The sequence below is a fragment of the Aplidium turbinatum genome, chromosome 5, assembly GCF_918807975.1.
Source record: "Aplidium turbinatum chromosome 5, kaAplTurb1.1, whole genome shotgun sequence".
In the NCBI taxonomy this organism is placed as follows: domain Eukaryota; kingdom Metazoa; phylum Chordata; class Ascidiacea; order Aplousobranchia; family Polyclinidae; genus Aplidium; species Aplidium turbinatum.
In genome coordinates, this window is record NC_137476.1 from 33,009,437 (window position 1) to 33,023,492 (window position 14,056).

Here is a 14,056-nt window from a genome sequence, read left to right on the forward strand (position 1 = left end):
AACTCAAAGTGACAATATGTACTTGATAAATACATACGGTTCCAGCCAGACTGTATCTATTTAATTTGTAAACAGCCAACATAAGCATCATACATCACACAAGTCATAAACAATTAAACATTAATAAAAAAAGTGAACACATTTTCTATGAGTGACGTCCCTTAACGTCCATCTGGGGGGCCCGAACCAACTGGAGCGAGCACAGCAGTGCGTGCCCGCGCGCCCTCTACCGGAGCAACGCAAGAAATATCACGAAGCACGGTTTCAACGTGCGACTTCTTTGTGTTAGTGTCCCATGTTACCACAGCCACCCTCACCCTTCTCACAAACTCTTTACCCTTTCGATGCTGCGGTAAAATTTCAACCACTCTGCCGACTCGGTAGTCCCCTCGTTTGGGTCGGTCGTTCATATCCCATACGAGGACCAAGTCTCCGGGTTCTAAATTGCGACAGATGTCTCTCCATTTTCTTCGACCCCGCAACTTAGGTAGGTAGAAATCTGTCCAGTGACCCCAAAACTTATCAGCGAGTGACATGCTACGCCGCGAATCTGCCAGCGTGGCCTCTTTTAACTCCTGCCTTAATTCATCCGCAATGCAGTCGCGCGTCAAATTTTTACGTTTTAACCAGTTCACGTTCTCAAGATCATCGCGAACCTGCACTTTCCTGACTGTGACACGACTGTCCGAACAGAGAGGAGACCGCCCTCCACCGGCTAGCCATCCCAACGGTGTATTGATCGCGTGCGGCTCATACAACGTTTTACCAACTCGCTCTTCAAGCACAGTTAACAAGAATGGACAGTCATCGCCTATCAAAATGTCCACAGTCTGACGATTTTCTAATTCAAACACACTAATGTCATCAAAATGTCTGTAGCCACTCAATTCTTGCTTATGGGGCAAGGTTTCAATGTCATCGCTCCATGGCGTCGAACAAACAACATTATCTATATTAAAACTCTCACCAGTCGACAACGATTTTACCACAAATTTGACCAAACCAGCATCAACTTTCGTCTCACCGTTTAATGTTTTCATGGTAAAGGAAATGTTTTCATAGGGCTGTAAACCCAACTCTGCACACAATGATTTTGATACCAGCGTTATCTGGGATCCATAATCAAGCTGACAGTACACCAACTTTTCTAAGCCAGTTGCCGGGTTTATGACCTTCACAGCAACTGTTCGGTTTAAAACTTTACAAGGTGTCACTTTCACATTTCTCAAAGAGACTGATTTTTCTCTACCTTGAACTCCAGTTTTATTAACCGCAGACTTGTCAACTTTGTCCACAGCGGACTCGCGTACCTTCTTTGGAACTGGTTTGTTTGCTGGCCTATCATTAACGACCCATTCATGCAACATAGCGAAATGCTTCGGTGTTTTATAGTTAGCATCCTGACACTGATCACAGTTCATGGCACAGCGACAATCTCTAGCCCGATGCTTTCCTCCACAATTATAACAGAGCCAATGTTTGTAGAAAAACTCTTCACGCTTTGCCACAGTCATACCCTGCAAACGATGACATACCTCCAAACCATGATCCACATTCACACCAAACGAAAGGCAACACTCACACAACGAGACACTCGTTTTTGACGTTGCGGAATTTATATTACCATAGCCGTCAACCTTGGCCGCCGTATGTTTCACTTGAAATGCACCCGCGTCCCTTTTACTCTCCGACTTACCAAAAGAATGGTTATTGCTCGACTTATGGTCCTCACTCATTAACCAAACGCCAAAGTCGGTTGATTTCGCATTTTCTTCCGCAATAACAAACTGCAACAAACTATCAAAGGAAGGGTCCGCCGTACAACCAAATTTATCACCTAAGAAATCAATGAAGCGTTGACGCGCATAAACGGGCAAACGTTTAGCTAGATCACAGACAAATTTCCCTTCAAGGTAGTCCAACCGCTTGTATGCTGCCGCATATATTTGGCAATCTAGTAATTCTGCCCGAAACTTGCGCCAACCAGTAATGTCAGCCCCTGACACACGCGGCCCAAATCGGATACTTTTAACGCAAGCCTCAGAATTAAAACCGCCGCGAACAGAAAATCTTAAAGACAAACGCTCCAATGCCATATTAGCACGCATTGCTTCGTTGTAACCTGGGGTGCTACTGATCACCAAGCTTATGTCTTGAGCAGCAGTTTTAATACATGCTGCTCTAATCAAGCTCAGTCTCATATCCTCATATGGGCATTTTTCTAACAAAGCATTTATCTCGTTTTTAAAAACAATAAAGGGCATAGAAAACCCGTTATATTTTATGAGCGAGGCCATGTCAAGATAGTCCTTCCTTGACGCCTTTTCGCACGCTCCGTCGTAGGCTAGGGGCGGTTGCTGTTCTCTCCTTGCCATCACGTCACTTTCATGCAGGGGTAAGCCATAATACCCGTCATGGACTGCACTACCCTTAGGGATATACCTAGTAGTATCAGTAAATCCTGGCGGAGGTCTAATAGGTCTCTCATAAACAGGTACATTTAAGCTAGGGGCCATTAACTTGTCTGCTTTGTTAGCAGCCTCCATATGGGCACAGAATTTAGACAACACTGAGTGAGGGGCTTTTTTTGGTTTCTCGCTTTCCTTGAGATGGGGACCATCTTTCACCTGGGCGCTCGTCTTGGAATCCCGCGTGCGATAACTCCTCAAGCTATGTGTCTTCTCTGTATAGCATTCCGACATGGCCATCTGCTTCTGCAAGCTTGCACGTACTTGTAACTCCCTAAGCTCTCTGGCCAGCTTACGCTCTTCTCGGGCTTCCTGTTCCCGGGCCTCCTTAAGCTCTCTGGCCAGCTTACGCTCTTCTCGGGCTTCCTGTTCTCGGGCCTCCTTCAATTTCCTTGTCTCTCGCGCCTCATCTAAGCGGTTCTCAATTTGAATCTGTTCTAATTGAGTTTCCAGATCAATCTGAGCTAAAATATGCGCAGACCTTCTGCTTTTCCCTGCAGATGAAGGAGGGACCCCAATGGTTATGTTTGGCAGGGAAGCTGAATTTACTGGGGGCGAGTCTGTTAGCTCCTCCCATCGTTCTTTACATCTCCTCACCAACATTTCAAACTCGGGGGCGACTCGAGGTTCGGAGTCCTCTTTCTGCGTAATGGCACAAAAGTCTCTAACCCTCCAATCTAGAGCCTTGACATGCTGTGATTCAAATTCTATCACTTCGTCTCTGCTTCTTAGTTCCCCAAGCTGTCTCGTGGCCGCACTGATGTCACTAAGTAGCTGACGCCTTCGTTGACGGGCTTCCCTGTCATTCTGTAGCCCTAACACTTCCTGGTGAACCTCCTCTCTACCGACCTCTGAGGGCAGTTGTGATTGTACTACTGGTCCACTCACCGGAAGCCGCGCTACGGTGGCCCCACTCTCCACGACAGATCCACCCCGCCCCACCAAAGAGCGACGGACCGGCTTCTGTACACTCCCCAGCCCGCCCGAGACCCACAGACAGTCCTCAAGGGAAGCGGCACTCATAGTTATTTCAGTAACTTATTAAATGGAATATGTAGCCTACGGTAATCAACAAATTAACTTTTACTACTAAATTGCAGTAGGCTACACAAGTTTGCTATAAAAGCTCGATAACATACACAATCAAATAAGTAACACACTGACCAGAGGCAGGAAATAGTCCTCGCACCACTGCCCTTACAAGAAGCGTCGCACTCTTTGTCCACGTGATCCAGTTTCAAAATGGCGTCGCGCGCTTCGTCTTGTGGTCGGTGGAATAACACAGTTTCTTGCTCTCATCGGACAGTTCGATCGTCGACGGATTGTTGGTCTGGTGACCGTTCCCCAGCCGCTTCAGGCAGTATAAAGTAACCGTGCTTATACTGCCCCACAGTAGAATTAGTGACTTCTCTAGCTGGAGATCTGGTTTCGCTTTTTCGATTGCTGTTCTTTGGCCGCTTCGGTTGGCCAGCAATATGCGTTTTACAGCACCAGCAAAAAACAATTCTTGTAGCTTCACGATTGAAGTGACCAGAACCACACAATTGAAGATGGGTACGGTAACTACAGACTCACGATTGAAGTGACATCCCGTTTAACACAATTGAAGATGTTCTTTCTTTCTGGTAACAGCTATGCATTAACTGTTACCCAACCTGTCTTCTTCCTAACTTTCGACTCAAGTTCCACATGTGTTGAGTGAAGATTGATGGTATATTGTTAACAAGAGACGGGTTCAATTGTGATGTGGAATAGTCACTTCACACTCTTAATTACGTCCGTCCGTTAGATTCACACATCGTAAAAGGAAGACGAAGCACGTTTGGAAAACACAAGTTAGAAAATTAGAAAAAGAATGACGAGAGATTGTCGCTCAAGCGTGACAGTGCATCGCAATGATGACGTCACGATTGCGCGACAATCCATGTCACAATACGGAGACAGATAACTTGGCCATAATTTCGTGAACAGATATAACACTTTAACTGATATTTTAAAAAGCAAAGCAAAATCTAATTTTCTGCAAGAAGCTACTAATACATCTGTTATAAATAATAGGGTTAAACAGTTCATCCCAATCAAACGCCCTTGATAGCAATCAAGATACTTCCACTGCTCTCTCTCAACAAACTATTATCTAGTCCTGTTGGGCCTATTTTTTTGTACTTGCGATGCTTTTTTATGTAAAACCTACCAGCTAACTGCGAAATCGGAAAACAAAAAAATTGCCTTATTGCATGCAACTGTTTATATACACAAAAAGAAATTTCAGCGAATATGTACAACCATTTATTCCTCAGTATTTAAATCAATGAGTCACGAAATTTTTAAAAGGCTTTGAATGCGGTTGTGTTCATGCAGTGACATACAGTCCACTTTAAATTAACAACGATTTTCTATTAAAACATCAATTTTCTCTAAACGTTACACAATAGTTATAGAGTGTAACCTACTTATCTTTCTTAAAAGTTTTCCAAACTCTAAAGACCGTGCTTTCAGTATATCGTAATTCATAATGTACTTAAATTGTTTATTGATTTGATAGAGAGTTGTTTAAAACAGGAGTGTGCCAACTTGCCGCACTGTCCAGTTAATTACTTATAACCGGATGGACCGGGGGCACACTTTGTCAGAAAATATTGTGATGCCGTATGTTCACCACGTCAAATGTTCATGCAGCCACCTCAAGCTTCCCAGTCATTCAGTCCAGGGAGGTAAGCCAATTCAGCTACCTCCTTGGACTGGCAGTCAGCAGGAAAAATAGCTGCATTGAATTCACATTCATCAACTTTATAAAAATACAAACGTTATTGCTTTTGAAGCGAAAATCAAAACTGTCGCGGCTTAAACGGCCGAATGACCCACACTTTATTTGAAAGTAGATCTTTTAGTGGATCAAGGTTTCCACAATTTTGATGTAGAAAATATACCGTTGCATGATGGTAATGCGATGTTGCGTGATAGTAATGCAAAGTCGATTGTTAATGATGTTACAATAATATACATATCAATGACCATGCGATACGGTGTCATTGATGATTTTAAAGCAGTTTGCATTCCACCAAAAAGCTTTTGGGGCCACATGGATCACAAAGTTCAGAATTAAAAAAAACACTTAAAGAAAATTTCAAACTCTTTTTCGTTTTGCAGATTTGCGGAGATTACCAAATTTGTTCTTTGAGTTGAATCAAATCCGTTGGATCTTCATTTCTGCTTTTTTCATCGAATAACGGTCTCCTTTCCAAGAATACCAAATGATTCCTTGATTAAGACCACTCGTATGCCCTCCATCGATGTATTCTCCATTCAAGTTTGAAAGAGAGCATTCGCCATACCACCACGCTCCACGACGATCAACAGCACAATTGCTCACCGACGCGTCATTATCATTGTCTTTTGTGCTGAATGGTCGATTATTGTGGTAGGTCAATGAATCACCTTCAATCATGAGAGTAATTTACGTCACAATGCTATTTTCTTACGCAAACAACTTGCCTTATCAGTAAATAATCAGTTCATGTTCAAAAGTGCTCAACTGCTATAACCTATTTGAAAATATTTTAATTATTATTGAGAGAGATTAAATTTCGTTTTCAACATTATTTTCGTAAATACTGATTTTCTGCATTGTATACAATATTAATAGTACCCGGTTTGTGACCAAAAATGTTTTTCTGTGAGCGTTCCGCCGTAAAAATGGACAAATAACTTTTAAGCTTGCAAATTTTAGGAATAGATTGAGCTTGAAAGTTGGATGGATGGTTTGTTTTATATACTTTGCTTAATTATTCACGCAATCGTTATGTGTTTACTTTAAAGTATTGATAATAATCCACTGATTAGCTTAATGAAATTGACAGATGTTTAGGACAATAAGCTCCTTTCCAAAATGTTTATTTTTTACATGTAGCCAAGTGTTCGTTTGATAGTATGTATGTTTGTATCATAGCCGATGCGGCCTTTGATGAACTAGATGCTCAGTTCGTGATTAGTGTAGATACGTAAGCTATCATATAATTTGATTATAAGTAAGCGAAATAGATCTTAGTCAAAACCAATTTGAAATCGAAAAACACAGTTTTTTCAAAAAATAAGTGGCGCCAAGTTTCAAACACAAGTGGCGCCAAGATCTAAATTTTACAAATTTATTTTATGAAAATAGCTAGGCTTGTATACTTTCCAACGTAGAAGTAAAATCTCACATAATTAATGAAAATATCTACACCCCCTATGTGATGTTGATGTTCGTCCTTCGTTTCCTAAGATGGAATAGATAATGTGATTTTATTCGATTGTTCAAAGATAAATGAATGATTTGCCAAAAAACGGTTCTTGTGGTTATTTTGGTTTAGTTTAGATACAATCCAAGTTTTATCAAACGAAAACTTGTTTCTGTTCAAAACCATTAGTTCAGCCAGTCACTAACCCACCTGCTGTTCCACTATAATTTCCAATATTCAATGGATAATTGGATGTGGCATCTCCTACAGTCATGGTGCTGAAAAATATTTAACGTCGGATAAACCGTAGTTGGGGTAGATAAGTTAATGAAGAAAAAATGATATGTATCATAAGATAAATTTCCATTGCATTAAAATGGTAGAGTATAGAAACAATACGTAAACCAGCAGCCGGTTCAAAAACTTATTAACTAACTTGTAGGCGCCAAAACGAAATATAATTGAATTGTTTGATGCATAAAATTTGTTAGCGGTTGTATAGTTTTGATTGTAATTATTTGATAAACCTCATATTAGATTTTCAAAACAGAATGCATAAAGACTTCATTTGAAACAGCCAGGCTATACATTGAACAAACAACATGTAATGAAAAGTTAAATACTCACCTGTACTCAGCATATGCAGTGTTTCCTTCCCAGTCTTCAAGATCAATGCGAAGTTTATATGAACCAGAACTGGTAATGGCATGGAGATTTTCTAAGCCTGAAAATACCAACCACTCAAAATACATGACAAATCGATGTATAAATCATAAACTATAACTGCAGATACTGCTACACTGCATCGACGTCAAAGTCTCATCCATGCAGTGTTGCCGAGTATAAAATTCTGTCAATTTGGAAGAAATCTAAAGGTCGTTGAGTTCATGGGAAAACCAATTTGGGTTAAAAAAAATCTAAATTTCCTTTTAGACAACGCTTCTTTTAAAAAATCGCGCCAACACTGTGATAAAAATCAAATACTTTTATTTTCAGAGATCATTTTGCAATTAGCGAAAAACACATCAATCAGTGAAGATCGAGACTTTTTGCTTGCGATAAAAATTGTAAAAGATGTTTTTTTTAAAAATGCCACAATTTTTTTACACTTGTACAATTCAAAAAAACAGTGGATAAGATATTGAATAATAGGAACATCTACAGGGGGTTACGAGGCTTTTTTTAACTACAGATTTGGTTTTAAACTATTGTAATTTTCCTGTGTTGTCCTGGTAAGCCACATAGCAAGCTACAGTATAGCCGGGCCAATAGGTTGCTGTTAAGACTTTACACTAGGTAGGCACTTGTGTTGCTTTTGAATTTTCGAGAAAACAAGTTTGCAGCCAAATATTGCAAGGGTATTGATGCATGACGAATCTGTTTATCAACGCTGGTTTTAAAAGGTTGTGACGTGGAAATACTTTATTTTTATGCCAAATGATTGCTGCTTTAAGCCACCACAATGTTTTGGTATGGTGTGAAGGGCCTAACACGTAAACTGGTGAATCACAATTTAAAAGTAACTCATGCTTATGTCATATTTATGTGACATAGGCCTACCCAACCAGAATTCTCCACTTTTGTTTCCAAACCCAGCTTGATATTCAGACCAACCTAAATAAAAATCAACTTCTCCTGAGTTTCTTCTTTGAAACACCTGAAAATAGTGGAGATGTGAGCACTTGTCTATTGTTTATATATTTTATTTAATTGCTCAAACAACAAGAATATCTTCAGCACCACAAAACTAGATTTGAAAATACTGGGAAACTTTCGGGCTTGCCTAAATAGAATAAATCCGCTGCATTGGTGGAATTTCCAAAAACGGGATATAGAGGCAGTGCTTATCAATAAACAATTTGGCGATTTCATTGGTATTAGATATATTATGTACACGTTTTGCCAAGATGTAACAGCTTATCTTGACCTGTCTATCTGGGCTTTATATAAATGCAAAATTTAAGTATTGACAAAATAAAAAGAATTTTGTAGGCTCTGTTGATTTATGTTTATAATATAAGTCATATTAAAATTGAATTTTTGATATTCAATTGTAATATTGAACAATAAAATAGCCAAGGTATAAAAATTAATTTTTTCAAATTTTAGAAATTTGAGCTCAAAAATACTGTAGAAAATTAATTAACAAACTTGAATGTAACGTTAATTTGCTGAAACACACAAACATAACCAAGATATAAATCGAACGTTTTTGTTGCAATACTACGCTTTCGTTAGAACAAAATATTTCAACTACACATAAAGAAGAAACAGTTAGAAATTTCTTTTGTTTGACAAATGATATTTTGACTAAAACTGCACATCACAACATGAAACAGAGAGAAAATTGAAGCTAAACAATTTCGACAAAGCATATCATAAACATGTTTTGAAAGACTAGCATAAAAGTGATTCAATTCAATTAGAAAATGCACAACAAAAAGACTAATTGCAAACACATTATTTCTTCTTTATGTTGGCACTCTAAGACAACTGAAATAACATCTAGACATAACACGTCACAACACTGTTTGTATACGTCATACCAAAAAGAAGAAATTTCAATCACCGCATTATGTTGGACATGGGTATTAGATCAGTGCATTAATAGAAAACATGACCTTTGGCATAAGCTAGTTTGGGAACAACAAGTCATTTCACGTGAGGTGTCCGCAATCGACCATGACATGGCAAAAATGCTCACGATGACTAAGATTACTGCTTTGTCCATGTTTGTTTTGAAATCAAAGTAATGAAAACAATAAAATTTAAATCCTGCTTTTGCTCCTGCCGTAGAATTATAATTGTTAAAAATATTGCAATTATTTGTCTAAATCATTTAAGACTATTTATTGCTCATATGAAAGAAAAAAAAAATACAAAAAACCTCTTATTGAGTTTGGCAAATTGTCTTCAACTTTATCATGATAAACTTCAAACAATCTTTTAAAGTTCAACTTTTTTTCCAGTTTTGGTTCGGAGAGGTCCAAATTTTTTATTAATCAATTTTAGTAAAATTCAGGTGGAATGAAAAAATGTTTATTTTTTCAAAAACCCAGACGTCTTAAAAGTGGCGTTTAGGCCTAAAAACAACTTTCAAAGTGATTTTTGTCATCTGCCACCTCCACCTGTACCCAGGTAGTTAAATGCCTCGAAAAGTCATGTTGAATGCCCCGAAAAGTCACCTTCGAATCGGCAAAAAATGTCATAACTTGAGAACCGGTTATGCTGGAAATCCCACTTGTAAGACATTTGCTTTTTTGATTTAAAAAAAAAATTCTCACTTCACCTTAATGCCTATTACCGATTCAAACTTCTTTCCAAAAAAATTTGCTTGCGGCTGAGCAGAAAATAAATGTTTTTACTTCAGGCAACGCGCGTTTGAAACGGTCTTTGCCACTTTAGGGGAAGGGAATTTAATTGGCTTTTTTTAAATCTAACTTTAGCCCTGGTTTTACAATACAACAGAACTTTCTACGACCTCTGGAAAGAAAATTGAAATTTTCGTCCAACCCCCCTCTTATCCTGAAAATTGCTTTTTGTGTTTAACTGTCTAATATTGTATGAACGTCACTTTTTTGTTTTTAGCATTTAAGTTCAAGTATTATTTGCTACTGTACCAACACATGTTAAATATATTCAAGACTGCCATAAACATTCTTCTGGTCTAGGTTTCATCGAAAACACGGGAAAGTGGTTACTTCAATTTGTGCGCGTGACTACGCGCATGCGCAAAAGTGTAACATTAATGTAAAAGTTTGTATCAAGATGGTTGTATTTGAATCGCTGTAATTTCACCAAAACTACTTTTCAAGAAATAAAGTGGCGTTTAGCTTGTTTTTTTTTTATAATAACTGATTTAACTGATAAAACGTAATTGGCTTCTGTCTGCAAAAATTTACTTTGCATTTTCGATTCAAGCCCTCATTTTGAGATTCTTCGGTTAATCCCTTTCCATCTACCTCTCTATTTTATCTGCTAGTTTCAGTTTAATCATGTAGATTTATTTGCCTTTGGTGTGCTTCTGTTGCAACAACCAGTTGAAAATTCAGGCTGATAACTGCTGCTCAAGATGCTTCTCAACAGCAAGTTGATATAACGGATGTTTGTCCTCTCGAGGTAGTTGTTGAGAAATTTCTATCAAAAGGCCACTAAGCAATGCAGTAGTTGTGTTCAGAAGGTCTTTCCTTAAATTTCCTAATAATGCATATGGCATTGCACTACGGGCAAGAAAAGGCAACATTAATGAACGAACTGTTTCTTGAAACCAACCGTGTTTTCTCGATTGGTTTTTGACCCACAATAATAATCATGCTTTTATTTACGCCAATTGCGATAACATACATAACTCTGCGATCACAGATGCCACACAACAGACGACAGGAAGCAGCGAAGTGACATATAGTCTTCGAATCAGCTGCTCCCCATATTTTGGCTTGCCATTAAGTGTCTTTCGCCAAGACACAGCTGCGTGCTCTGGAGCGGTGTCGATCCAACGTCCTTTCGAACGTCGCTCAGACGTTCTCACCACTCGGCTACGCAGCACAAGCCCAACATGGAGAGCTTTGGCACCTCGAATTTTCGTTAACCTGTACATCGGTTGAAGCCCGGCCAGCTTGACTCTATATCTATAGCTCAGCCAGCCATGGATATTGACTACCTTGACCCTATATCTATAGATGCACATTTCACTTGTTTCATAATGACAAGTAGGCGATTGTCACCACTATGTGTCCTAGCAACAGTTAGCAACAATCACTAATTTACAAACAATAAGCTAATTTACTTCTCCTGGACATGACCTACAACGGATCTTGCTATTAAACTTTTAACAGTGTCTATAAAGTAATTTTACAACATATAACATAATCAAAGGACTGTAGTTTTTAAAAAAATCCCTCATATATATTTTCATGGAAAATCTGACGTCGTTGTACGAAAATTTATTTACGGGCCGAAAGTAGGCCTTTTCTATGGTTGGAGAAAAAGCTACCTAGACTAGGCCTATTTATAAACATGTTAGGTTACCGTCAGGGACAGTGATCTGGAGTAGATCTTTACATGTAGCTGTTATGAATCCATACTCATTCATCACAAATCCTCAAATTAAAGTTTAATAAACAAAACACACGATATAGCTGAACATAACATAGCGGTTAATATCAACATAATAAGGTAGTAGGTATTAACTTAAATAAAGAAATTATACACTACGGCTTACAAACTAAAGACTGCATGCAACTGAAATGTCTTCACTACTAAACAATCTGCTGTATGAAGAAGCTATACGCTTCAAGTAAAATGTCGCGGCAGGTATATTTTATTGTTTAAACGAGCAATTACCTACGTCATAGTATCGCAAGGAGAAGCAATAGAAATGATTAGGCACGAGGCAAAATACGAATGGTCAGTTGTAATCTACAACATTCTCCCCTACCAAGAAATCGAGTTCAAACGGGTATTTGCATCATTCATACATCAAACGATCAGGAGGGCGCCTTATGCGGGAAGAACGCCTCAGCATTGATTCTTCTCTTGTGTTAGGCTCTTCATTGACTTCAGAATAACGATCAACTTCGTTGTTTGTTTCAGCACCTCTCACGTTGCTGTGATGCATTTTATCAACGGGTGAATCGCTTGCAACGGTTTCATCATTGTACGATTGATCATTAATGAAAACAGAAGTGTCAGAATCAGTTGCGCTATTTTCGAAAGCATTTCTTTCTCCCACAGGAGCAACATCACGCAATGATACAGTAGTCTGGCGACCATTCGGTAATCTCACAAAAGCATACGTTGGAGTAGCATGAATTAATTCTACTTCATCTACAGCAGGTTCATATTTGCTCGTGCGAACGTGACGCTTCAATAGAACTGGACCAGGAGTACTGAGCCATGTGGGACTTGATGATCCCAGCATAGAACGCCGACTAAACTTCATAAAGCGCTCGTGGGGAGATACATTGATCGCAGTACAGAGCAGTGAACGTACGGAATGTAATACGTCAGGCAAAACACTTTCCCATTTTGAAATGGGCAAATTGCGCGTTCTTAATGCAAGTTGCACTGCGGTCCAAATACTATTATTATATTTTTCACATTGACCATTACATCGAGGGTTATAATTATATTGAAGCTTTGCTGAGAGCTATTCCTTAGCTGTGCGCAAATGATATAAATTCGTTTGACATAAATGCAGGCCCTCTGTCAGAATGAATATATGAGCAAAGGCCAAACAAAGAAAACAATTGCGATAAACATGAAATAACAGTTCCGGCATTCATATTTGCACAAAGAAACGCAAATGGAAACCTCGAATACTCGTCGATTACAGTCAATATATATTTGTTTTTTGTGGCTGAAGGCAATGGGCCTTTGAAATCAATATTTAGGCGTTCCATAGCTTGAGTAGTTTTTATAAGCAGAGTTTGAATCGGCTTGTGGAAACGAGGTTTAATTTCAGCACAAACATTACAATCTGAGATCATTTTACATATCTCGCCGAGCGAATAAGGTAGATTCTTTGTTTTGATATAATGGTGCATTCTTGTTACCCCCAGGGTGGCAAAGACTCGCATGAATCTCGTACAAATAATTGCTAGACAAACTTGCACAATACGCTCTTGATAAGTTATCGGGTGCCACGTTAAGTTTTCCTGGTCGATAAACTATGTCATATTGATACTGTGAAAGTTCAACACGCCATCTCAAAATTTTACTGTTTTTCAACTTACTATGACTTTTGCAATCATACATAAACACGATTGATCGCTAATCAGTTATAAGTTTGAAACGCCGCGCGGCAAGCAAATGGCTCCATTTCCGCACTGCTTCAACAATAGCAGCGGCCTCTTTTTCTATCGAAGAGTGATGCTTTTCGGTTTTTGTCAACGATCGGGAAAAAATGCAACTGGACTATCTCGTTGATTTAACGTTGCTGACAAGGCAACATCTGAAGCATCAGTTTCGACTACAAACATGGCTTCTTCATCGATTACTCCAAGTGTCACAGTGGCCAATTCTGATTTAAGCTCTTCAAACGCTTTTAAAGTATCACCATTTAAAGAAAAGTCTCTGTTTTCTATTAACGGTTTAATTTTGTCAGAATAATGAGACACCCATTTGGCATAATATGCGAAAAGTCCGATAACACGCTGCTGCTCTTTGTTATTTGTTGGAGAAGGGAGCTCTAAAAGAGCTTTCACTCGGTCAGGATCTGGTTTTGAATAACCTTTAGAAATTTGATAACCCAACAACCAGTGGCGGCTCGTTAAAGGGAGCTGTGGAGCTGCAGCTCCCTCTGCGATCTGACATCCAAATAGAACTTGTTGAAAATACCCTTACAAAAATTTTCCTCGACGTCCTCGT

General features: G+C 38.9%; 1 protein-coding gene across 1 annotated transcript in view; it reads right to left on the bottom strand.

The window, feature by feature from the left end:
* LOC145771158 (ficolin-1-like) overlaps nt 1-9,897 on the bottom strand; it is a 51,974-nt gene extending 42,077 nt beyond the window's left edge. The window contains exons 1-3 of the mRNA XM_082582896.1: nt 9,874-9,897; nt 8,249-8,345; nt 7,316-7,412 (exon numbers count right to left, since the gene is read on the bottom strand). Coding sequence (XP_082439022.1) covers nt 7,316-7,412; nt 8,249-8,345; nt 9,874-9,897 — 218 coding nt within the window. The remainder of the gene's footprint in view (nt 1-7,315; nt 7,413-8,248; nt 8,346-9,873) is intronic.
* Nucleotides 9,898-14,056: the final 4,159 nt, after the last annotated feature.